At 47.7% G+C, this 27,630-nt stretch overlaps 1 protein-coding gene across 1 annotated transcript in view; it reads left to right on the top strand.

The window, feature by feature from the left end:
* The window catches only part of pappa2 (pappalysin 2), a 586,487-nt gene that overhangs the window by 436,034 nt on the left and 122,823 nt on the right, over positions 1 to 27,630 (top strand). Inside the window, exon 17 of the mRNA XM_070887395.1 lies at positions 10,846 to 11,014. Within this exon, the coding sequence (XP_070743496.1) occupies positions 10,846 to 11,014 (169 nt within the window). The remainder of the gene's footprint in view (positions 1 to 10,845; positions 11,015 to 27,630) is intronic.

Here is a 27,630-nt window from a genome sequence, read left to right as displayed (position 1 = left end):
CCTTGTCTGCCTGGAGAACTGTGTGCTGCTTTAACAATGTTGAATCTCTGCCCCAACAATTTCTTAACACAGTACCTCTCGTCTGTTCTGCCAGTGGCCATGCTCGCGTGGTTTAAATCCCAGTTTCTTGTCGCCATTGATACGTCCTTACTATACAGTATAAATGCACACGAGGCCCATGCTTGAGAGAAGGCCAGTCTGTGACCTGTCCTTTATTTCATGGCACTCAAGTGATGAAGGTGGAACTTCCCCTTTTGTACCTGAAGGTCTAGGTTAGGAGTGTCTCCCACAAGTTCACCACCTCATGGTCATTGTTCTCACAGTGTACAACTTAGGTCAGATTATACATGGGTTACAATGCTGGTTGAATACATGACACCCCCCCTCGCCGATGCTGCTCCTATCCCGGGCCAAAAGGCCCCCGCCCCCGTTGCCATGTCTTCAGCTCGGCTAAAACTATGACGTCTTCTCTGTGCCGATTTCCTTAATTGGTATCACACTGCCCTGTACTACAATCTTCTCTCCCACTCACTGTAATCGGTATCACACTGCCCTGTACTGTAATTCTCTCTCCTGTAACATAGGATTACATAGGGTATAAGACGCAGAAACAGGCCATTCGGCCCAACCAGTCCATGCTGGCATTTATGCTCCACTTGAGCTTCCTCCCATCTCTTCTCATCTAAATCTATCAGCATAACCCTCTATTCCCTTCTCCCTCATATGCTTGTCTAGCCCACCCTTAAATGCATCGATACTATTTGCTTCAACCACTTTCTGTGGTAGTGAGTTCCACATTTTCACCACTCTTTGGGTAAAGAAGTTTCTTCTGAATTCCCTATTGGATTTCTTATGACTATCTTATATTGATGGCCTCTAGTTATGCTCTTCCCCACAAGAGGAAACACTCTCCCCGTATCCACTGTATCAAAACCTTTCATTTTTTTAAAGACCTCTATTAGATCACCCCTCAGCCTTTTTTCAAGAGAAAAGAGACCCAGTTTGTTCATCCTTTCCTGATATGTATACCCTCGCATTTCTGGTATCATCCTTGTAAATATTCTCTGCAACCTCTCCAGTGCCTCTATATCCTTTTTATAATATGGTGACCAGAACTGTATGCAGAACTCTAAGTGTGTCTAACCAAGGCTTGATATAGGTTTAGCAAAACTTCCCTACTTTTCAATTCTATCCCTCTAGAAATAAACCCTCGTGCTTGGTGTGCTTTTTCTATGGTCTTGCTAATCTGTGTCGCAACTTTTAGTGATTGATGTATTTGTACTCAAGATCCCTTTGTTCCTCCAAATAATAAGTGACCCCCCGCTATTCTTCCTACCAAAATGTAATATCTCTCATTTATCTGTGTTGAACTCCATTTGCCAATTATATGCCCTTTCTGCAAGTTTATTAATGTCCTCCTGTAATTTGTTGCAGTCCTCCTCAGTATTGACTCTCACCCCCAATTTGGTGTCATCTGCAAATTTAGAAACTGTGTTTTTGATTCCAATGTCTAAATCGTTAATATAAATTGTGAGCAACAGTGGTCCCAGCACTGATCCTTGTGGAACACCACTACCCATCTTCTGCCACTGTTGATAGCTACCTTTTACTCCTCCTCTCTGCTTTTTGCCTTGAAGCCAACGAGCTATCCATTCTGCTACTTGTTCCCTGACTCTGCATTCTCTGACCTTGTTCATCAGTCTATTATGGGATGCCTTTTGAAAATCTAGATAAATTACATCTACTCTCGCTGTTACCTCTTCAAAAAATGCAATGAGGTTGGTCAAGCAAAAATGTATCTTTTGAAATCCATGCTGACTATTCAGTATTATATTTTTGTTTCTAGATGTTCTTCTATTTTCTCCTTTAATAGGGATTCCATTATTTTTCCGACCACGGATGTCAAGCTGACTGATCTATAATTCCCTGAACATGTTCTATCCCCCTTCTTAAATCTAGGTATTACGTTAGCTATCTGCCAGTCCTCTGGCACTGCACCTTTTTCTAACAAATTATTAAATATGTGCTGTGAGCTGTAACCAGTATCACATTGCCCTGTCCTGTAATCCTCCCTTCCATTATCTGTAGTTGGTATCACTATTCAGTTTGCCCGGGTTAATTACTTTCAGTCCATTTTACTTCCATCATCTTTCTTCAGTTGCATTGCGATATGTTGGGGCCAAAATTGCCCCTTTCTATAAGGGCCACGGGGCAGTAAGACATCACCGCTTGGTTGGCGCGGAGGGGCTGCCATTTTGTAAATTGCCCTCCTTAATTTTGGAACAGTGTACGGGAGGGACCACCCCGCCTGTTTTCCCGCTGCGTCGTGCATGTGCCAACCCCTTACCAACTAGCGGCAACCCCATTGTCGGAAATTGCCCGTAGGAGCGCCGTCGGTGCCGCCGACACCTTTTCCCAGCGGGAACTTTCTTGTGGCTGGGCGGCGGGTCAACCCTTAAAGGGGAGGATGCATTGCCGCAGCCGCCATTTTATTTTAATTGTCGGCCGACTGCCAGGTTAGCCCGACAATGGTGGCCGCAGGTTCAGCCGGGCCGCCAATGGTCAGCCTGGCATCCCCTCTTGGGTACTGGGCCACTGGCCCGGCCGAATCACCTCCCTTGTGGCCCAGTGTTTGCCACTATAGTGGCTGCAGAGTTCGCAGAGGCCCCTCCCCTTTAACTGAAGGGGAGTGACATTGTGACAGGTCAGCGCAACGCGGCACATCTGCGTCGCACTGACATCATCAGCATGGTGCGGATGACTCAGCACGACGGCCACTCCCACCTGCCTGCACTTCCATCCCGATGATGACACCACTTCCGCCCCGCTCCAAAAAAAAACACACGAAGACCTAAATTTCGGCAGATTGTCCGCCCCATGCATTGGGGCAGAGGGAACCCTTCAAAATCGGTAGGTGCGTCCCGTTTCAGGTGGAGGGCAATTTCGGCCCCATTGTCTCTTCTATCATCAAGTTTCTCCAGACCTTCATATTTAGAGTTTGAACTTCACAAGTTGAGTTTCTCTGCTAACATTAACACCAAATTAAGCTCTAGTAAATAGGAGATGTTGGGGTTAGTATTAACCTCCTCGCCCGGCAGGAAGCTGACTGGATTGGATTGGCCACCCGTTTTACACCCCATGTAATTTTGCTCTCTTGTCATCAATGGAAAGTCAAAATGGGTGACTGACCCGATCCCAACAGTTTCCCACTCGGTAGGTTTGGTTAAAACTACCCCCGTGATGTCAGGATAAAACGCCAATGGTCCATTCATCAGAATATGGTGCTGCGTCTGAGTATTTGTACCCCACCGTTAAAAGAGCAAAACAATGACTTACATGTATATAGTGCCTTTAACGTAATAAAACGTCCCAAGGTGCTTCACACCAAGCCACATAAGGCAATGTTAGAGTAGATGACCAAAAGCTTGGTCAAAGAGGTAGGTTTTAAGGAGTATCTTAAAGGAGGAAACAGATGTGGAGAGGCGAAGAGCTATAGGGAGGGAGTTCCAGAGCTTAGGGCCCAGGCAGCTGAAGGCACGACCACCAATAGTGGAGCATTTAAAATTGGGGAAGTTCAAAAGGCCAGAATAGGCGGACGCAGAGGTCTAGGGGGATTGTGGGGCTGGAGGAGATTACAGAGATAGGGAGGGGCGAGGCCATGGAGGAATTTTAAATCAAGGATGAGAATTTTAAAATCAAGGCGTTGCTTAACTGGGAGCCAATGTAGGTCAGCGAGCACAGGGGTGATAGATGAGCGGGACTTGCTTTGAGTTAGCACACGGGCTGCCGAGTTTTGGATAACCTCAAGTTTATAGAGGCTAGAATGTGGGAGGCTGGCCAGGAGTGCTTTGGAATAGTCAAGTCTAGAGGTGATAAAGGAATGGATGAGGGTTTCAGCAGCAGATAAGTTGAGTTAAGGGTGGAGGGGCGATATGAAGGTGGAAATGGGCAGTCTTAGTGATAGAACAGAATATGAGGAAGGAAGCACAATTGGTGACCAAATATGACATCAAGGTTGAAAAGTACACTTGGTCAGCCTTAGACATTTGCCGGAGGGAGAGATCGAATCAGTGGAAAGGGAATGGAGTTTGTGGCATGAGCCAAAAACAATGGCTTCGGTCTTCCCGATATTTAATCGGAGGAAATTTCTATTCCACTGAAAGGTAGTTATGCTAAATCTTTATAAAACACTGGTTCGACCTCAGCCTGGAGTATTGTGTACCATTCTGGCTATGACACTTAGAAAGGATGTCAAGGCCTTGGAGAGGGTGTAGAGGAGATTTACTCGAATGGAACCAAGGATGGCGGGGGGGGGAGTTCAATTTATGTGGAGAGACTGGAGAAGCTGGGAAGTGTCTACGGACCCGGGAAGGCATCGGAAAAGCCGGTTTTCAGCGCACAATGCGCATGCGCTGAAAACCGGCTTTTCCGATCTGTCAAGTTTCTGACTTGACAGATCATCCGCAGAACGGGAGCAAGGGTACTTGCAGGGCAAGATTTCCGATATTTACAAATATCTTGCCCAGCACATGTCCTCAAAAAGCAGGCGTATAGCCTACTTTTACAGGCGCAAGTGTTTAAAAATACACAGAAACATTTTAAAGTAACGTTATAAAAACACATTTCATTCTTAAAAACCCTCCCCACTACGGTAAGTTTATTTTTAACCATAATTTTTTTTTAAAAATTTTAAATCGGAAAGATATTTTATTTTTATAAGACATAATCACTTTAATTTAAATTAATTTTAAATATGTGTGGTCTGTTTTTTATTTTTTTATTATTTTGTGTGATTGCTTTTATTCCCATTAATAGCACTGAGAGCTCGTAGATACACGAGTCTCAGTGCTATTAATAGGAACCTGTGAACTACTTACCTGATTGGCTGAGTAGTGACTGCATCTTCTGCGTCGGGACCCTCTGCATGGGAACGCGCTTCGCAGCACGGGAGAAGGCGGCCTCCCCACCGGAAATCAGGGTGCCTCCTAGACCCAGGTAAATTCGGAAAAAATATCTAGCGAGGAGGCAATTGCCCGCGGGAAGACCCCAGAGGAATTTATGGGCCAATATATCACTGGAGGTACAGTACTCTACGCTTTTGAGTTTGGGGTTGCACAAACTACATTATACTGCCAATATCATCACCTTGGAAGTTGTGCAATTGAGGAGAATGACTCTGCACATTTTGGTTGTTTTGTAATAGACTGTGGGTCCGTGCCCGCATGCACACATGCACATCCCCACACATCAATCCATGCTTTTTAATTCCGCACACCTCACCTATACTTAATGGGTTGGATTTTCCGGTGATGTGCGCTTCTGATTTCACCCCAGAGGGGCGGCAATGGCAGCGCTGAGCTCTTCCAGGCAGGCGATCGGCTTCCAGCGCCTGGCCGGGATTTTTGGGGCTGGTTTCGGCGGGGCGTGGAGCAGTACCGTCCGGAAGAGTTGAGCCGGTGTGCAATATCCCTGATTGCGACACCGGCTCCGCTTTTAACTCCCGCCCGACCCGTAGAGCACCGTGAAAACGGGCTGTCCGACCAAAACCAGTTGCAGTGAGGTAAGTAATACCGACCTCAGGTAATTGTGATTGTTTTTTCTTTTATATTTTTTTTGCGATTTATGTTGTGGTGGTGTGAGTTGTGGATTGGGAATGTTTTGGGTATTTTTTTCAAGTTTTCTTTTCTCCCCAGGCCTCTCTCAGACTGCTCCCAGGCCGGCTGTTTAGCGCGGGATTTTCGCATGTTCAGCCGGCCTAGCGCCCTAAGAGAAGTGTATAACGCCTCCCTTACCGCTCCGCCCCACACTCTGGGCCCAGCTGCCCAATTTTGCTGACTGATGCGCAAACTATTCCCGGGCGCAAACTTTACCGCCCCGCCGTCATTACTGTCCCCCGAAATCAGCAAAGCCAAAAATCCATCTTTTTGCACATCATTTTGCATAAAATTGAATTGGGAATCAGAAGGCGAACAAGAGTCACATAGCTACTATTTCTAATATTTTCAGTTTCACGGTTTCTTAGAAAGGGGCAAATGGCCATATTTCTAAATTATTGGATTTCCTTGATGCCAAGCTGGCGGTGGAAGGGTTTCTAAAGAGATTCCGACATTATACAATAACTACCTTATGCGTGTGCAGTCCATGCTCTGCAATCTACTCAATGGCCACAGTAGAAAATCATAACCTGTTATTTCAGGTTTGGCATTTAAGTGCTCATTCACTGCCACATTAACTGTAATGCTTGAGAACTGGGCCACCAGGTCCAGTGCTGGAAGGTTGAACTCCCATTCAAAGCAGAGCGGAACTCCTGATGAGTGTTGGTCTAACGGTGAAACACTAGATCCCTATTCAAGCTGGATCCCCCAGCTTGGACCATAGATCACTGGGATTCTCCTTCAAGGCCTTGACTATTATAGCACAAATTTCTCGCAAAAAATAGTTGGATTCTCATTCAAAGGGCTTTGGCTTTGAATGCTGCCTTTCACCATTGTAGCTAGTAATTCCAGCAAAAGCGTGTCAGTTTTCCCCTTCAGAGGGGGCCAGATTCAATCTCGGCCTCACTGAAGCTCAGGTACACTCTTGATTCTTGGACACTTTCCACAAATTCACAGGGCTGGATTTTAGGCTTTTCTGTTTTCGGGCCGAAAACGGAGGCAAGCGGGAAAGTTACCAGCCGGGAATAGTCTGCATTTTGGTAAGGAATTTTCGCCATCTGGGCCCTGCGTCAGGGGGCGCAGCGCGAAGGGAGGAGTTGTTCATGTTTCGAGGCGCAAAAGTGAGAAACTCCTGAGCTAAAGAGCTGTGTTGTGTGCTCTCCGAGAGAGGCCTGCAGGGGCCGGGGGTGGGTGGGGGAGGGGGAACTGTAACAAAAAAACACAAAAACATTCCCGAGATATTGCCCAAGCCAAACAAATCGCTAAAAAAAATTAACACTGGCACTTACCTTTACAGTTCTTTACCGTCCTCACCACCGCCGGCATGACTGGACCGCTCTGATTTGCCAGGTGGTCATTGCGGGTGGATGGTCGGGGACAAGTCCTAATTCCTGCTGGTGTCACAACGAGAGGCATTGCGCCGCCACAAAACCGGACCTGAGGATCGCAAAGGGGCGCGGGAGACCTGAACGCCTCCTTTCATGCTGTTCCGGGGTGAAACCCAGAGCGTAAAGGATTGGAAAACCCAGCCCATTGTGTCTAATCTCTGTGTCTTGGGAATGAGGGTGGCGGAGAATAAGTTAACAAGATGATCGGTCCCATCCGGGAAAATTCCTTTCCTGTTGGCTTGTCGACAAATGCTACTGGCTGGGGAAACCAGTGTGGAGACAGGAATGCCCCTCAGGACAGTGCAATTTGCAACGGCAGCGATAGGGGGAAAAAAATGATGTTGATCATAGAACGGTAACCCATTTATTGTGAGTCCAGTGAGTTAGTTAAACCCATGCCCAAGTGAAGACAACAGTAAAATCAGAAGCAATTCACACGCGATGCAGATTTTCTGCCTTTGGTTCTACTGAGATGATGTTGTTATGCAGTGCCTATGATTTTATCCCAATTTGTTGATCAGAGTTTAGGATGGTTATTATTGCTCTTGGCTTTTGGGTTCTCTTAATTCTTAGCAGATTGCACAATGTATATATGTGTCCAGCTCTCTCGCTCATTCCGAAAAATAAGCTTGTCATTTTGTTGTGTAATAGATCGTGCAGCTGCTGTGAAATCAGATGAAGTTTGCTTTTGATTGCTGGTTTAAAAAAAAAGATGTCTTTAATTATTCCTCTCACTCAACCGCCGCCCCTTAGTTTCACCTGCACAATTCAGCTCTCGGCGTATACCAAGTTTTATAAGGGCTGGATTCTCGGCTTTGCTGATTTCGGGGCGTTAATGGCGGCGGGGTGGTAAAGTTTGCGCCCGGGAACAGTTTGCGCCTCAGTCAGCAAAATTGGGCAGCTGGGCCCCGAGTGTGCAGTGGGGCACTAAGGAAGGCGTTGCACACCACTCTTAGGGCGCTAGGTCTGCTGAGCATGGGAAAATCCCAAGCTAAATAGCTGGCCCGGGAGTGCTCTGAGAGAGGCCTGGGGAGGAAAGAAACTGAAGTAAACCCACCAAAAACATTCCCAATACATAGCCCTTGCCACCACAACATAAATCGCAAAAAAAAAAGAAAAAATAATCATACTTACCTGACATTACTTACCTCACTGCAGCCGGTCTAGATTGGACCGCCCATTTTCACAGGCGGTCCCAGCAAGGGGCGCTGCGGGGCGTTACGGGTCAGGCGTTGCACACCAGCTCAACTCTTCCGACTGGTACTGCTCTGCCCCCTGCAAAACCAGCCCCAAAAACCACGGTGGGCCGCTGCAAGCCGACCGCCCACCCAGAAGAGCTCACCGCCGCCATTGTCGCCCCTCCAGGGTGAAAACAGAGGTGGCCATCACCGGAAAATCATTGCCATCACAGAGGTGACTGAGAAAAGCAAAAGTTGATTTGCCTTTAGACTTGCCTCCTACTGTTCTTCACTGGGCAAATTGTGCCACTGCTCGATATCTTCCCAGTAACTGGAGAATCAAAACGTGCTGAGGTACATATTTGATGGACACCCTGATATAAACAAGGTCCTGGTATAATAAATAACCTCACCAGTCTCTATGTATCAGTTAGAAAGAAGAATAGATTTAAATGTAAATTTTGAAAGAAGCAAGTTGATGGGGTGATAATTAGTAATGTCTTGGTTAGACCAAGCGATCACTTAAAGGGACACTGTTTCATGAAAAAGTCTTATTGTCAGTCCTTACAAATATGCAATACAGTGAGCCAGTATGGGTGGAGCTAAGAAATAACAAAGGACAGAAAAGACGGGTGGGAGTATTTTATAGGCCCCCTAAAAGTAGCTATAGCGTTGGATAAAGTATAAATCAACAAATTAAAGCAGCATATAACTAGAATATTGCAATAATCATGGGGAACTTTAATCTTCATATAGACTGGGCATACCAAATTGGCTAAAGTAGTTTGGAGGATGAGTTCATGAAATGCATTTGAGGCAGTTTTCTAGAACAATATGTAGAGGAACCAACTAGGGAACAGGCTATTTTAGGTCTACTGTTGTACAATAGGACAGAGTTAATTAGTAATATAGTAAAGAATCCTCTGGGGAAGCATGATTATAATCTAATAGAATTTCATATTGAGTTTGAGAATGATGTGGTTAAGTCCAAAACTATGGTCTTAAATTTAAACAAAGTCAATTATGAAGATATGTTATGAGAGTTAGCTATGGTAGATGGGGAAATTAGATTAAAAGATGGTGGCTAAGCAATGGAAATAGTTGAAAAATAATTCATAATTCTCAATGAATAATCGTTCCCTTGAGGAACAAAAATTCAAATGGAAAAGTGGTACAACTGTGGCTAACTAAAGAAGTTAGATTAAATTATTAGATTAAAAGAAGCTTGCAATGTTGCCAAAAGCGTAGTAAGCTGGAGGATTGGGACCGCCAAAGTAGAGGAAGAGCATCCGGGAGGGTGCTGGGCACCTCAAGTCTCGTCGCCAAGAGCATGCAGAAAACAAGCGCAGACAGCGGAAGGAGCGTGCGGCAAACCAGACTGCCGACCCCCCACCCACCCTTTCCTTCAACCGCTGTCTGTCCCACCTGTTACAGAGACTTTAATTCCCACATTGGACTGTTCAGTCAACTGAGAACTCACTTTTAGAGTGGAAGTAAGTCTTCCTCAATTTCAAGGGGCTGCCTGTGATGGGGTGGGAAAGTAAGCGATAAGGAGGGCGCAAAGAGGCTGCAAAGGGATACAGGCCGATTAAGTGGCAGATGGCATATAATGTGGGGAAGTGTGAAATGATTCACTTTGGTAGGAAGAATGGAAAAGCAGAATATTTTTTATAAGATGAAAGACTAGTAAATGTTGGTATTCAGAGGAATTTGGGCATCCCTATGCACAAATCACAGAAAGTTAACATGCTTGTACAGCAAACAATTAGGAAGGCAAATGGTATGTTCGCCTATATTGTAAAGATGTTCGAGTATAAGAGTAAGGAAGTCTTTCAACAATTATATAGGCCTTTGGTGAGACCTCACTTGGAGTACTGAGTTTTAATCTCCTTACCTAAAGAAGGATATACTTGCCTTCGAAGGGGGTGCAACAAAGGATCAATGGATTGATTCCTGGGATGGGTGGGCTGTCCTATGAGGAGAGATTGAGTAGAATGGGCCTATATTCGCTAGATTTTCGAAAAATGAGAGGCGATCTTATCAAAGCATATAAAATGTTTACAGGGCTTGACAGGATAGATTGATTCAGAGGCTGTTTCCCCTGGCCAAAAATATGGCAAATGGAATTTAACAACAGAAAATGTGAGGTGGTATATTTTGCTTTTTAAATAAAAAAGTTGTTACATTTTTGGGGAAGGCCAGGTGATGTGGAAGAGCAGAGGGATTTGGAAGTGTAGGTTTACAATACATTAAAAGCAAGATGTCAAGTGGATTAGGCCATTAATAGTTAATGGAATAATTATAGCTCGAGGTATAGAATATAAAAGATAGTGAGCAATTCTATTGGGTTTGGGTGTGTGATAGTGAGCGATTCTATTGGGTTTGGGTGAGTGATAGTGAGCAATTCTATTGGGTTTGGGTGTGTGATAGTGAGCAATTCTATTGGGTTTGGGTGTGCGATAGTGAGCAATTCTATTGGGTAGTATGTGTGGAGAGATAACAGGCTTGGATATAAAACTTGAGATAGAAGTAATTTGTTTGGAGTAGTGCATGATTTTCTAACGTGTAGGAGTTTTCTTTCATACCTTTATTTTCGATGAATTTACAATTTATTTTTGTCGACAGAAAGTTCCTGAAACTGCAGTGTTTGGAAGGAGGACATTGGGAGGAAGGTAGCTGTAACCCTGTGCTATGTGATCCTCCTCCTGCCGTGTTTGAGGGAATGTATAACTGCACCAATGGCTTTGAGTTTGACAGCCGCTGCATTATTAGCTGCTATGACCACACCAAAAAGGTAAGACATTTAATTACCATGGAGCGATGAGATTAAATGATCTCTTGAGCCATTTCTCTTTGATTACAGTGAATTGACAGGGAAGGTGAGAACTGGTTGGCCTCATTGTTGATGGGGCATTTTTTTAACAGTCGGTGGAGGTTGAGGGTGGGGGAAATGTCCCACTGCGTAGAGTTTTATTCTGTGGGGTTACTGGGCAATGGGCCAGCTGGAAGGCCTGGTCCGTGTTGAGGGAATTTATGTTGTTTGAGGTGAGAGATGGAGAATGGGACCTGTTTTAGATGCAATTAAAAGTCCCTCTACAACGACTGATTGTGCACAGACTGAAGCTCATCCTGTACTACCTCAACTGACCCACTCGCGAATCTTCTCGCTGCAGAGAACTGCTCAGCTGATGATTTTGTTTGCAGCAGTATCTGAGCTGGTGCTGGTAAGGGCCACGATTGGCTGGATTTTTCTTTGAATGTCGGACCGCTGTGTCAGTCTGAAGAGAGACACCCAAATGGATGGCTTACAATGGAGAGGGATGATTCGATATTAAAACTATCCATGTCTCCTGGCACTTCAGACATTTATTTTAATTATTTGTACTTTATTCCCATGGGGCACCTTAAATTGAAACTAGACCCTCTATACATTCTCCAGTCTTTACATGTAAGGACATAAGAAATATGTGCAGGAGTAGGCCATTCGGCCCCTTGAGTCTGCTCTGCCATTCAATAAGATCATGGCTGATCTTCTACCTCAACTCCACTTTCCTGCACTATCCCCATATCACTTGATTCCCTTAATATCCAAAAATCTATCGATCTCTGTCTTGAATCTACTCAAAGACTGAACCTCCACAGCCCTCTGCGGTAGAGAATTCCAAAGATTCACCAACCTCTGAGTGAAGAAATTTCTCCTCATCTCAGTCCCAAATGGCCGACCCCTTATTCTGAGACTGTGACCCCTGGTTCTAGACTCCTCAGCCAGAGGAAACATCCTCCCTGCATCTACCCTGTCAAGCTCTGTTTTATGTTTCAATGAGATCACCCCTCCGGAGAATATAAACCTAAAGTATTAATTATCAAATAGCAAGATTTAAAATATAAAAATAAAAAAAGCTTCAAGCAGGTCATTCTTGAGGCATTGTTCCCCGAGATGTGTGCATGAATCAGAGAGGGAAAGCGTGAAGTATTGGAGATTTTGCAGTTGACTTTAAGCCGGGCTAATGTTAATGCCAACTGCTCTAATGGAAATAACAACATAGGCATTAGGTCACATTTGGACCGTGTTTACACTTGATTACAAATTCTGATATGACCTTAATTTGCAGTAAACAATCAGTGCCACGCCAAGTCAAAACCAATTTAGTAATTTTAGGGAATGGGTCGAACTGACTTTAGCCCCACTGAAAGAAGAAGTTTATCTCCTGCCTTTCACATCCTCACCACATCTGAAAGTGCTTCACAGCCAATTAAGCACTTTAGAAGTGCAGTCACTGCTGCAATATTAAGGAAACACGGTGGCCAATTTACGCACAAGTTCCCACAAACAGCAACGAGATAATGATCTGTTTCAGTGATGACAGTTGCGGAATTGATGCTGGCCAGTGTACCAGCGATTACGAGTGTGACTTAGAACACTGTTTGAGCATGCAACATAACAATCCCATAGTTTCAGCCTGGTTCACAGTCACCGCTCTTGCCTCTGAGTCAGAATCCACTTTCCAGAACATAACAGCAAGATTAGACCCCATTAAAGCTATAGTGATGCCCAGCACAGTAGGAATCTTGGACGTGGAGGCTGACTGTTGTTTGAACTGGACACAGTAAAATACAGTAAAGATATAACTTCAAGCAGAGGCTGATAAAGTACAGAATAACCTATGCTGAGAGACAGAATTTGAAGTGGCTGATGGTGACATTTTTGGGCACATTGAAGGATAATGGAGGTAAAAGGGGGTACGTAGTCTGTAACCTTTGGGACTGGCTCGATAGGTGGCAGTGGTCGTTTCTGGTCCTGCATAGTTCTGAACTCCTAAACAAATAGGTGGGCAGGAGTGGGGGGGCGAGGGTTAGTTCAAATTTGTCACATGATGCATCATAGCTTTCCTGGAACTCGCATCATTGTCTGAGGGAACTAGCGAGGAATTCCCTGCTTTTGCCTAAATCTGTCCGCTGGTTTTTATCGCCTCCACCAGGAGTTTGCATCACTCATGACTGGGGAGGGTGGTGGGCGCGGTTGGACTGTCCAATGGAAAGCATTGATGGGGCTGGTGGTTCTTTCTCGCCTTTCATCTCGCATGTATTCCAGAGTATTTGAAGGCTGCACGAACGTGTATGTGTGTGATTGTACCAGCGACCATTTTATGCGTCAACTCGAAATGGTTTTGGCTTTACCAGGTCTCCTGGTGCTTCGGATTTTCAGGTAAAGCCAGGCTGCAACCAGAGCGGAAGGGCAGTTTTAAAAGTCCTGCTGCGCGGGGTTTTGTCTTTCACTCACTCTCGTCCTCTCTGTAGTTGCTGGTCGGTTGCTGGAGAGCGGCACTCGAGCTGAGCGTTAACACGTATAGGTGCTTTTCGTTTTAGGAATGGTGTGGGCTACCATTGCCAAATGTGCTGTAGAAAGGCCAAAAGGAAAGAGGAGTGTGCAATGTATTTGCTTCATGGGTTCTTTGTTTAAGAATTCATAGCGACACATTGCTATTAAAAACTAGTTGGTTTATTAGCAAAGGTTTAACAATCACACTATACATTACCAGTTCATGCACCTGCCTCATCGTGGATCTCCCTGAACCCAACTGGCTGAGGTTTTATTGAGTCTTGTGAACATCATGTGACTGGCTAAGCCACTCCCAACTCAACTATTTTTGTAGAAACAATAATCAAGTGCCCCCTGGTTAAAGGGGCAGGGTGGGGGTCACAATCCAAAAACTTTCAATCAAGTGCCCCCTTGTTTTTTTTTTGAGGGCACCAAAAACACAAATTATACAAGTGCCCCCTGGCTGAAAGGGATGGGGGGGGGGGGCACTAAAACTGACAAACTTTAACGAATTAAACTTTAGACATGTGGTTCAAATTAAAATTTGGTTGCTGGGAGTGATGATGAACTCCAGTCCCTCCATTGTAAACCTCTTGCGGAAGGCCGCGAGCGTACCGGTGGACACTGCGTGCTCCATCTCCAGGGACACCCTGGCTCGGATGTAACTGCGGAAGAGAGGCAGGCAGTCGGGCTGAACGACCCCCTCGACCGCCCGCTGCCTGAACTGGCTGATGGCACCCTTGGCCATGCCCAGGAGCAGCCCTATGAGTAGGCCTTCAGACCTGCCTGCCCCCCTCTGCACATGGTGCCCAAAGATCAGGAATGTGGGACTGAAGTGCAACCAGAATTTGAGGAGCAGCCCTTTCAGATATTGGAACACATGGAACACGGACTCCTCTAGACCGTAGAAATTACAGGCGGTCTGGGAGCCCATGAACCGACTTAAAAACTTATTGCACGGAACTGCTCCGTGCAACACCCTCCAGGCCAAATCCCCAATAAATAAAGGGAGGACTCCCGCGTAGAGAGGGAGTGCCACCTAAAACCACGTTCGTGGAGGTATGGATTCCAGAGCAGCAGCCTTAATTGGACCGACGTCTGGCGCGTGGCCAATGCCATCGAGTCGCTAAAAACAGCGCTGGGCCCCGACTCCATTAGGTGTGTCGAGGAGGCTCAAACACATGGGGTGATCCCATCCGAACTGACCCCGGTCTGGACGGAATTCCTCATCGACGCCAAATCCCGAAACCTCCCTCGAGCTGGCGCCTCACGACTTCAGCTGCCTCAGGGAAATCCCCTCTGTGCCTTTCAGTTTTGCGCAGAGGGGTTTCCTGTATGGGCTGCTCTTGCACACTCTCCACGTTGCCATCCTCGTCTGCCGTCCGAACACACCATGGCGTACCATCTTGTCCGGAGGAGGCGGGGGACACCAATGGAGGAGAGCTGCGCTTGGTGGCGACTCTTCCAGACCCTGATGAGTTCCTGGTAAAAGACAGGCAGCCCCCGCATGGCGGTCCTGATGCCCCCCCAGGCTCACAAACAGGAGCTGCGTGTCATAATTGAGGCAGTACTGCTGGCGGAAGAAGTACGTCGCCAGTGCACACCATCTAGGAGGATGCTTGACGTACAGGTATCTCTGCAGGGTCTGAAGACGGAAATTCGCACGCTGGGTGCTGACGCATACCAACGCCTGACCGCTCTCCCGAAGCGGGAGATGCAGAACCACAGCAGAGACCCAGTGCTTCCTGTTGTTCCAGAAGAAGTCCATCAGCTTCTTCTATCTCTTGGCGACAAACGCAGGGGGAGTGGTTAAAGTGATCAGCCGATACCACAGCATAGCGGCCACCAGCTTGTTTATGACTAGCGCTCGACCCCTGCAGGACAGCACTCGGAGCATTCCTGTCCAGCACCCTAGGTGAGTGGCGATTTTGGCCTCCAACCTCTGCCAGTTCGCCGGCCAGGCTTCCTCATCCGGGCTAAGGTAGATTCCCAGATAGAGGAGATGGGTCGTGCTCCAGGCAAAAGGCCTGAGCTCCTTCGGCAGGGAATCCACCTGTTTTGTATCTGTAAAGCATGCACTCCAATGTTCCGCCAACAGGGTGCTCATCCCCTGAAGTCCCAAGAGATCCCAGCATCCCTTGGGAGCACTGTATATAAGCCGGCCCATATGGCCTGTACCTCACTCTGGAGTGTCTTATTAAAGACTGAGGTCACTGTTACTTTAACCTCCCTGTGTGCAGCCTCATCTGTGTTAGGAACACAATAACTAGCAACGAGAATATGAATTCAACGCAAAGATGCAGCAAACTATGGGCATCCTGGACAAGTTCTCGGAGGATGAGGACTGGGAAGCCTATGTCGAACGGCTAGACCAGTACTTTGTAGCCAACGAGCTGGACGGAGAATGAAACGCTGCAAAAAGGAGAGCGGTCCTCCTCACAGTCTGCGGGGCACCGACCTGCAGGCTCATGAAGAATCTTCTGGCTCCGGTGAAACCCACAGATAAGTCGTATGAGGAGCTGTGTACACTGGTTCGGGAGCATCTTAACCCGATGGAGAGCGTGCTGATGGCGAGGTATCGGTTCGACACGTGCCAGCGATCTGAAGGTCAGGAAGTGGTGAGCTACGTCACCGAGCTAAGGCGACTTGCAGGACAATGTGAGTTTGATGGCTACCTGGAGCAAATGCTCAGACTTTTTTGTACTGGGCATTGGCCACGAGACCATCCCACGAAAACTTTTGACACCGACCCTCAGTAAGGCCATTGCGATAGCACAGGCGTTTATGTCCACCAGTGATAACACCAAACAAATCTCTCAGCACACAAGGGCTAGCAATGTTCATAAATTAACTGCAACTGTGTTTGCGAGCAGAAATGTACAGGGCAGAACCCACGAGTCTGCAACTGCCAGCAGGCCTCAGGTGACACAGATGTCTGAGTCCGCAACAAAGGATGAATGCAAGGCAATTCATACCTTGTTGGCGTTGTGGAGGCTTCCATTCAGCCTACTCATGCTGCTTCAAAGGGTATGTTTGCAAGAGATGTGGAACAATGGAGCACCTCCAACGAGCTTGAAAACGAGCTGCAAGCTCTGCAAAACCTGCTAACCAGCACGTGGCAGAGAAACATTGGTCCATGGCGGATCAAAGCAATTTCAAGCCTCAGAGAGGAGGCAGATGCTGAAGTACACGGGGTGCACACATTTTCGACGAAATGTCCACCTATAATGCTGAATGTAAAATTGAATGGCTTACACGTAACCATGGAAGTGGACACTGGTGCTAGTCAATCCATCATGAGTAAAAAGATGTTTGAGAGACTGTGGTGCAACAAAGCATTCAGATCAGCCCTGAGCCCCATCCACACGAAACTGAGAACGTACACCAAAGAGCTTATCACTGTCCTGGGCAGCGTTATGGTCAAGGTCACCTACGAGGTCATGGTGCACGAACTGCCACTCTGGATTGTCCAGGGCAATGGCTCCACACTGCTTGGAAGAAGCTGGCTGGGCAAAATCCACTGGAACTGGGATGACATCCGAGTTCTATCACATGTCGTTGAGGCTGCATGTACCCAGGTTCTTTACAAATTTCCTTCCCTTTTTGAGCCAGGCATTGGAAACTTTTCCGGGGTGAAGATGCAGATCCACTTGGTCCCAGAGGCATGACCCATTCACCACAAGGCGCGAGCGGTACCTCACATGATGAGGGAGAGAATGGAAATCGAGCTGGACAAGCTGCAACGCGAGGGCATCATCTCCCCAGTAGAATTCAGCGAGTGGGCCAGCCCGATTGTTCCAGTATTCAAAAGTGATGGCACAGTCAGGATTTGCGGTGATTATAAAGTAACTATTAATCGTTTCTCGCTACAAGACCAATACCCGCTACCTAAGGCAGATGACCTATTTGCGATGCTGGCAGGAGGCAAGACATTCACCAAGCTCGACCTGACTTCGGCCTACATGACGCAGGAGCTGGAGGAGTCTTCGAAGGGCCTCACCTGCATCAACACGCACAAGGGACTGTTCATCTACAACAGATGCCCGTTTGGAATTCGGTCGGCTGCAGCGATCTTCCAGAGAAACATGGAGAGCTTACTCAAGTCGGTACCATGCACGGTGGTTTTTCAGGACGACATATTGGTCATGGGTCGGGACACCGTCGAGCACCTACAAAACCTGGAGGAGGTCCTCCAATGACTGGATCGCGTAGGGCTGCGGCTGAAGAGGTCGAAATGCATCTTCATGGCAACAGAAGTGGAGTTTTTGGGGAGAATGATCGCGGCGGACGGCATTCGGCCCACAGAGGCTATCAGGAACGCGCCCAGGCCACAGAACGTCACGGAGCTGTGGTCGTTCCTGGGACTCCTCAACTATTTTTGTAAATTCCTACCGGGGTTAAGCACCCTTTTAGAGCCCCTACATGTGTTATTGCGCAAAGGTGAGAACTGGGTATGGGGAAAAAATCAAGTAATTGCTTTTGAGAAAGCCAGAAACATTTTATGCTCCAACAAGCTGCTTGTATTGTATAACCCGTGTAAAAGACTTGTGCTAGCAGGTGACATGTCGTCGTATGGAGTCGAGTGTGTATTACAACAAGCTGACGTTGCAGGGAAGTTGCAACCTGTCGCCTATGCTTCCAGGAGCTTGTCTAAGGCCAAGAGAACCTACAGCATGATTGAGAAAGAGGCATTAGCATCTGTGTTCCGGATAAAGAAAATGCATCAGTACCTGTTTGGCCTCAAATTTGAGCTGGAAACCGATCACAAGCCCCTCGCATCCCTGTTCGCTGAAAACAAGGGGATAAATACTAATGCCCCAGCCCGCATACAAAGGTGGGCACTCGCGCTATCAGCATATAACTATAGCATCCGCCACAGGCCAGGCACCGAGAACTGTGCGAATGCACTCAGTCGGCTACCATTGTCCACCACGGGGGTGGAAATGGCGCAGCCTGCAAACCTGTTGATGGTGGCACAGCCCGCAGACTTGTTGATGGTCATGGAAGCGTTTGAAAATGATAAATCACCTGTCGCGGCCCGCCAGATTCGGACTGGACCAGCCAATATCCTCTACTGTCCCTAGTAAAAAGCTGTGTACTGCATGGGAGCTGGGCCAGCATCCCCGTTGAAATGCAAGAGCCAATCAAGCCGTTCCAGCGGCGAAAGGCTGAGCTGTCCATTCAGGCAGACTGCCTGTTGTGGGGTAACCGCGTAGTGCTACCCAAAAAGGGCAGGGAGACGTTCATCTCGGATCTCCACAGCACACACCTGGGTATAGTAATGATGAAAGCGATAGCCAGATCCCATGTGTGGTAGCCCGATATCGACTCTGACTTCGAGTCCTATGTACGGCAATGCAGCGTATGTGCTCAGTTGAGCAAAGCGCCCAGAGAGGCACCACCAAGTTTGTGGTCCTGGTCCTCCAGACCATGGTCGAGGATCCATGTTGACTATGTGGGCCCGTTTCTCGGTAAAATGTTTCTGGTGGTGGTGGATGCTTTTTCAATGACACCACGCCGGACCAGGAAATTGAACTCATCACGCCCAACAGCCCAGCAAGGCCATGCTCACCGAGCAGCCCTGCAGGGCCAACTACACGCCAGCCCAGCAAGGGCACAGCCAACACACCAGAACAGACATTTGTACCGAGGCGGTCCACCAGGGAAAGAAAGGTTCCCGACCGCCTCACCTTGTAAATAGTTTTCACTTTCACTTTGGCGGGGCGGGGGGAGTAATGTGTATCTGTAAAGCATGCACTCCCATGTTCCGCCACCAGAGAGCTCATCCCCTGAAGTCCCAAGGGATCCCAGCATCCCTTGGGAGCACTCTATATAAGCCGGCCCCTAAGGCCTGTTCCTCACTCTGGAGTGTCTAATTAAAGACTGAGGTCACTATTACTTTAACATCCCTGTGTGCAGCCTCATCTGTGTAAGGAACACAATACCACACACCACTGACCCACAAGGTGTCCCGAACATTTCTCCCAGTTGATCCTGGAGGGAGGATGCAACCGAGTAAATCTCCTGGCACTCACGTATCCTTCGCAGGTCAGCGGGATCCTCGACCATGAGGAGCACGTCATCGGCGTAAGCCGAGAGGACGACCTCCATGCCCGGCCCCTGCAGAGCCAGTACCGTCAACCTCTTCTGCAAGAGGCACAGGAAAGGCTCCACGTATAAGGCATATAACTGGCTGGACATGGGGCATTGAACAGCGCTGCAACTATTTTAGTTGTGATCAATTAATCAAGTGCCCCCTGATTAAAGGGGGGCGGACACCAAACATTTTCAAACAAGTGCCCCCCCTTTTTTTGTTTTTTTTGGGGAGTTTTTTGAGGGCACTGAAACACAAATTATACAAGTGCCCCCTGGCTAAAAGCGGGGGGGGCGGGGGGTGGGGGGCACTAATACCGGCAAATTAAACAAATTAAACTTTAAACCTTTAAAATCAAATTAAAATTTGGTTGCCGGGAGTGATGATGCACTCCAGACAACAGCTCTACAACTCTTTTGTTGTGGACAAAATTAAATCAAGTGCCCCCTGATCTGGGGGACACTCCGAACACTTTTCAAGTATCCTTTTTATTTTCTCTTTTTTAGGGCACTGAAACACAAATTATACAAGTGCCCCTGGCTAAAAGAGAGGGGGAGGGGCACTAAAACCAGCACAATAAACAAATTAAACTTCAGACAAACATCAAATTAAAATTTGGTTGCCGGGGGTGATGATGCACTCCAGTCCCTCCGGCGCCCACCTCTCGCGGAAGACCGCGAGCGTACCGATGGACACCGCATGCTCCATCTCCAGGGACACCCTGGCTCGGATGTAGGCGCGGAAGAGAGGCAGGCAGTCGGGCTGAACGACCCCCTCGACCGCCCGCTGCCTGGACCGGCTGATGGCCCCCTTGGCCGTGCCCAGGAGCAGTCCTACGAGGAGGCCCTCGGACCTACCCGCTCCCCTCCGCACAGGGTGCCCAAAGATCAGGAGTGTGGGACTGAAGTGCAGCCAGAAATTGAGGAGCAGCCCCTTCAGATAATGGAACAGGGCCTGCAACCTCGCACATTCCATAAAAACGTGGAACACGGACTCCTCCAGACCGCAGAAATTGCAGACGGCCTGGCAGCCCATGAACCGACATAAACATTTATTCCACGGTACTGCTCCATGCAACACCCTCCAGGCCAAGTCCCCAATAAATAGTGGGAGGACTCCCGCGTAGAGTGCACTCCATTGGGGACCCTCACCTTCTCCGGACGGCAAGACGTTGCGTCATGGCGTGTCCGGACGGCAGACAAGGATGGCAAGATGGAGAGTGTGCAGGAGCAGTCCGTACAGGAAAACCGCGCAGTACTGAAAGGCATGGAGGCAATTTCTCCGAGGTGGCTCAAGTCGTGAGGCACCGACTCCTGAGGGAGGTTTCGGAGCTTGGAGCCGATGAGGAATTCCATCCGGACGGGGGTCAGTTCGGACGGGATCTCCCCACCTGCCTGAGCCTCCTCGACACACCTAACGGAGTCAGGGCCCAGCGCTGTTTTTAGCGACTCGATGTATTGGCCGGACGTCGGCCCAGGATAGGCGCCGTGCCAGCTCGTCTGGCGCCATCCAGCCTACTCCTCCGCCATCGAGCAGGTCCCTGACCCTGGTCACCTCACCAGCTTACAGCCCTTTCGTCTGCCTGCCACCGAAAGCCTCGGTCGTGGAAGTACGGATTCCTTAGCAGCGGCTCCTGCAGGACAGCCGCCACTCCAGAAGGTAGAGAGCTGGGCTTGGTGGCGACTCTGTTCTTGACCCTGATGAGTTCCTGGTAAAAGATAGGCAGCCCCCGCATGGCGATCTTGACACCCCCCGGCTCACAAACAGGAGCTGCGTGTCGTAATTGAGGCTGTACTGCTGGCAGAAGAAATACGTTACCAGCGTACGCCACCTAGGAGGGTGCTCGACGTAGAGGTATCTCTGCCAGGTCTGAAGACGGAAAGTCGCTAGATGGGTGCTGACACACACAACTCCTGACCACCCTCCCTAAGCGGGAGACTCAAGACCGCAGCAGAGACCCAGTGCTTCCTGTTGTTCCAGAAGAAGTCCATCAGCTTCTTCTGTATCTTGGCGACAAACGCAGGGGGGGGGCGGCGGTCAAAGTGACCATCCGGTACCACAGCATAGCTGCCACCAGCTGGTTTATGACTAGCGCTCGACCCCTGTAGGACAGCACTTGGAGCAGTCTGTCCAGCGCCCTAGACGAGCGGCGACCTTGGCCTCCAGCTCTCTTGCCAGTTCACCGGCCAGGCTTCCTCATCAGGACTAAGGTAGACTCCCAGATCGAGGAGATAGGTCGTGCTCTAGGCAAAAGGCCTGAGCTCCTCTGGCAGGGAGTCCACCCACCATTGACCTACCAGAAGTCCGGAACATTTCTCCCAGTTGATCCTGGCGGAGGATGGGCTGAGTAAATCTCCTGGCACTCACGCATCCTCCGCAGGTCAACGGGATCCTCGACCATGAGGAGCACGTCATCGGTGTAAGCCGAGAGGACGACCTCCACGCCCGGCCCTTGCAGCCAGTCCCATCAACCTCCTCCGCAAGAGGCGCAGGAACAGCTCCACACAAAAGGCATATAACGGGCCAGACATGGAGCATTCAACAGCTCTACAAAGCTGTGAGCATACTCACATGTGCATACATTACAGAGTATTTTGTTTGCTGGCCCTGTCAGCAGCTTGTCACACCCAAGGCAAGTTGGATGGTGGACACCTTTGGGGTTTTTTTGCCTCCTTTGCGGATAAGGATAGCAGCTAGAGGTCGGCACACTTTCCTTGACTGTCTCCCCATTTGCACCCTCTACAAACTGTGACTCGCCCAGAATGCCATGACCCATGTTCCTACTCACATTGAGGCCTGAGGCCCTGTTTGTCAAGCTGCACTGGCTTCCTGTATCCCAGTGAAAATTCTCGACCTCAAATCCCTCCTGTTGTTACATTTACTATTTACATTGTCGATATGATGGGGATAGTGGCTGTAGCTCATGCCGACTGCTCAGACCACACCGTCATGGTAAAATTGAACATTTCGGTTCAATAGGTTCATGGAGACTGTGTGTGGTTTTTGTCTTTTTTTTGGTGTTAAAAATACACTTTTGGAAGGCAATTGCAAAGGAACAGAGTGTACTCATTATGCCTAGGGCAGGATACTTTCCTATGTTTGTAAAATTAAATTTTTTTATTGGATTTCTATTTGGGCCAAAATGCACGTGCAGTCATTGCCAATTGGATACCGCATCCCAGCCAAATAAGTAATACCCATCAGTTCACAGAACGAGCCGCTTGAGCAAGCAGTCCATGGCGACTGAATGGATTCATGCGCTTTGTGCCCTGGTCCTGAGAAGTCCCAAGGAAGTCATCCCTGTCAGAAGCTGAACTTAGACTTCTCCCTGTTAAAGTCCATCATTCAAATGGATTCACTTGTGCCTTGTGTCGTGTTTATACAACTTGGAGTTTCGAAAGGTTAACAAGAAAGAAAGACTTGTATTTATATAGCGTCTTTCACGACCACCAGACGCCCCAAAAGCGCTTTACAGCCAATGAAGTACTTTTGGAGTGTAGTCACTGCTGTAATGTAGGAAACGCTGCAGCTAACTTGTGCACAGCAAGCTCCCACAAACAGCAATGTGATAATGACCAGATAATCTGTTTTTGTTCTGTTGATTGAGGGATAAATATTAGCCAGGACACCGAGGATAACTCCTCTGCTCTTCTTCTTCGAAATAGTGCCATGGGATCTTCAATGTCCACCTGAGAGAGCAGATGGAGCCTGGGTTTTAAAGTTTCATCCGAAAAACGGGAGCTCCGACAGTGCAGCACTCCCTCAGCACTGCACTGGAGTGTCAGCCTAGATTTATGTGCTCAAGTCCCTGGAGTGGGACTTGAACCCACAACCTGCTGACTCAGAGGCAAGAATGTGCTACCCACTGAGCTACAGCTGATACTTGCAGATTATATATTTTGATTAAACCTCGCTTCACAACTGATAGCTAGCATAGATTTACATCGTCGAGAGCACCATTCCGTGCCGTGCTTACTGTAGTTGTGGGGGTTTTGGTCATTTTATCTTTTAGTGAGTTGCTGTGGTTCATCAAAGTGAGGGGCACTGGTGTGGGGAAATGGCGTGCTGTGTCTTCTGCCAGGCATCCTGGTGTCAGCAGCAAGCACCCCCGGGTTAGGTATTGTAAAGTCAACTACAGAGTAAAGTGCTCTCTACGCTACTGCCCCAGTGTGAGACTTCCATCTCTGTACCAGCCATCCTTGCCAAATGAGACATGAGTATAAAGTATGACAGAAGTCAAAAGGGATCAGGCAGAGTGCAAGTAAAGTTTTACGAGCTTATTATTTTAAAATTGTCTTGAGGTATATTTACTTTAGATGTCTAGTATGTGTCCATCATATATCAGACCTCATCTATTGACTTAAAAAGCTCTTTAAGAGATGATAAAGAAAGCCAGTCATTGACGAGCAGTTTGACATGTACTAGCCGCAGAAACCAAACTGCTGTCTGCTGTACCTCTGCAGTATGTAAGTAGCTACAGTTACCTGACTTGCCCTTTTAGATAAATGACCTTAAAGGCACTGGCCAGGCTTGCAGCGACACATTATAACTGTGCTGCCGGCCCGAGACTGCCCATGAGCAACACCACAAAAGATCCACTAATATTGCAATAACAAACCGCCTGCTGACATGAGGCGCTTTATTACTGTACCCATGTAGCAAGCGGGTTACTGGAGGGCCAAGCTGCTACATCAGGGCTACCCAATCGAACTCCGTAATGATGCTCAAGCTGACTATTTCAGTGTGCTACCTGATGAGGCAAAATTTCAGGTTGATTGGTGTGTCCTTAGAGAAGGTCCTATAGAGGAACTGGTGAAAGTGTGCCATCTGATACATGCATGCCGTGCACTGAGCAGCTGGTCCTCCCTCACTCATTGAGCACAGGTTGAACCTCCCTTATCCGGAAGCGTCGGGACTTAGCCTGTTCTGGGTAAGGGATTTTTTCCAGACGAGGCGTGGTCACGTTAAATTGGATGGTACAGGTACTGAGCAAGGGGATATCGGGGCTGGCTGGCTTGGGGCTGGGAGTGCGGCAGAGAGATCATGGTGGGTGGAGGGGTGGTGGATCGCATGGTCAGGCCAGCGATTGCGGGAGTCGGCAGCGAGGATGGACTTCAATTTGTTAATGTCGGAGTTCTGCGCATGCGCCACCCGGTGGCCGGGAATGGTTCTGGACAAGGGGTTGTTCCGGATAAGGGAGGTTCTACCTATGTAGCACATCCTCCTGTCTAGTCACTGTCCTCCTGCATAGTCTCAAGAAGGGATGCAGTGAGGCCACATGAAAATGCCTCCTTGTGGAGACATGCTCTGAAAAGATTGGTGCAAGCACAAAACAATCTGTGTAGTGCACTTCAACTGAAGGACATGAACGTATTCATGTGCATTCATGACTTTACAAAATGACATATTAACAAACTGGTTAAAGTAAATGTTCTGAGCACTCATTTCAAATTACCTGTCTGGTGTGTGTGTGGGTCGGGGGGGCGGTGGGGGGGTGCGGGGAGTGGATTGGTAAGTGAGTTTTTATAAACAGACTGTTCAGACTTATCCCTCACATGAAGCAGATAGTCATTTTTGGTCATGTTATGCTCTGACCAGCAAAGTTTCCCCCCCACCCCGCCAGTGGTTCATGGCCTTGTGGTGGGGCCGTGAGCTCAGATCCAGCTCAGTTACTTGATAATGACTGGAATGGTTCAAAATGAAATGAGTTTGGAGTGGGGACTGGGGGTAGGGTGGACGGGGGTGCAGTTGGGGAGTCTGAACTCAATTCTTAAGGCTTGTGAATGCATAGCACAAAATTCTGTGCATAGTAGTTTCAGAGAGCATGAAATGGAACTACCGCACCAGAGCAGCTGGAGTACTGTCCCGAGATTTGGGATAAGGTATGTCTTGGAACTGTGCAGAGAGATTCTAGATCTAACCCGTTCCATAGCTGACCTCTGAAACCTTGTTTGGGCAGTGCCGAGAGAATCCTACTCTTTATCTAGCGTGCATTGTATGTGACCTTGGAATGAGAGGCTGAGCAGCAAATGTGATCATTTTATAATGTATTTAGGCAGTGCTGCACTAGACCTGGACAGTGCAGGAAAGTTTTACACACCCTATAGCTCATCTGCAAAGTTGGATTCCAACCTGGGGTGTACTTAAAGTAGGAAAATATTCCATTGCACAACACTGACATTCACTTTCATGAGAACATAAAATTCACCAAGCTCCCTCCACTCATCAAAAAAAGTCTGCCTTGTATTTGAAGTTGAGTCTGAGTTCAAGGCTTGGCATGCATTTTATTATGACACCAAAACTTTGCTACAAGTCAGTCTGGTTGATCAACATTGAAGCTTATACATGATGTCCTACCATCAGAATAAAAGTCCAGCATGTCTGCTACTTGGCCCTTTGTTTTTCTTTGGGTGATGTTATTGTGATTCACAATGTATGATTTACTTCTGTTCCAATTTGAATGGGACCACAGTTGGTTAGAATCCACAATTTTTTTCCTCTAGTTTCCATAACATAAATATTCTTTCTAATGGAAAGAATAATAAATGTTGAGGATCAGTGACCAAAAATCGTTGGGGTTATTCAAAATACAATCGGATGCCATGATGATAGAGTGAATGCTTTAAAAGGTGAGCTTCCACAGATCCTGATATTTCCTGAGTTATTTTCTGTGACACAGGTTTCCTTCCATGCCCAAAACCGTACCCTGACTGAGAGCGCAGCTGGCTAGCTGTTCAATTGGTCCAAATGACCAGTTTCTTGGTCGTTCACTAGTGACACAGCCATATGATGTAGGTCATCTGGGATATTGGAAAGTGAAAGCTTCTGATATCTTCTTCTACTTACCTCTTGCAAGAGAAGTGAGCTTGGCCCAATGCTCTCCCTAGATCTGACTGGAGGGAATCGTGGAGTGAACCTGTGTGTTAGCTTACCTCAGAAGGACATAAGAAATAGGAGCAGGAGTAGGACATACGGCCCCTCAAGCCTGCTTCGTCATTCAATAAGATCGTGGCTGATCTTTTTCCTCAACTACACTATCCCACCCGATCCCCACATCTCTTGATTCCCTGAGTGTTCAAAAATATATTGATCTCAGTCTTGAAAATTCTCAACAACTGAGCCTCCACAGCCCCCTGGGGTAGAGAATTTCAAGTGAAGATATTTCTCCTCATTTCAGTCCTAAATAACTGACCCCTTATCCTGAGATGATGACCCCTAGTTCTAAACTCTCCAGCAGGGGAAACAGCCTTTCAGCATCTATCCTGTCAAGCCCTCTAAGAATTTATGTTTCAATGAGATCACCTCTCATTCTTCTAAACTCCAGAGAGTATAGGCCCAATCCACTCAATCTCTCCTCATAGGACAGCCCTCTCATCCCAGGGATCAATGTTGTGAACCTTTGTTGCACCCCTTCTAAGGCAGGTATTTCCATCCTTGGGTAAGGAGACCAAAATTGGACACATTACTCTAGGTGCGGTCTCATCAAAGCCCAATATATTTGCAGCAAGACTTACTTTTGTACTCTAACCCCTTTGCACTAAAGGCTATCATACCAGTTGCCATCCTAATTGCTTGCTGTACCTACATGTTAGCTTTCTGTGATTTGTGTACAAGAACACCCAAATCCTTCCGAAAACCAGCGTTTGATGGTCTCTCGCCTTTTAAAAAAATTCTGCTTTTCTATTTTTCCTAACAAAGTGGATAATTTCTCATTTCTCCACATTATACTCGATCTGCGGCCTTCTTGCCCACTTTCTTAAACGTTCTATTGCCTTGCAACCTCTTTGAGTCCCCCTCCCAGCTTATTTTACCACCTAGCTTTGTATCATCAGCAAACTTGGATACATTACACTCTGTCCCCTCATCTAAGTCATTGATATAGATTGTAAATAGCTGAGGTCCCAGCCCTGATCCTTGTGACACTCCACTAGTTACAACCTGCCAACCCGAAAATGGCCCGCTTATTCCTCCTCTCTGTTTTCTGCCTGTCAGCCAG

This window comes from Pristiophorus japonicus, chromosome 8, assembly GCF_044704955.1.
Source record: "Pristiophorus japonicus isolate sPriJap1 chromosome 8, sPriJap1.hap1, whole genome shotgun sequence".
In the NCBI taxonomy this organism is placed as follows: Eukaryota; Metazoa; Chordata; class Chondrichthyes; family Pristiophoridae; genus Pristiophorus; species Pristiophorus japonicus.
The sequence above is the reverse complement of the archived record's forward strand: the minus strand, read 5'-3'. Positions and strand labels throughout refer to the sequence as shown.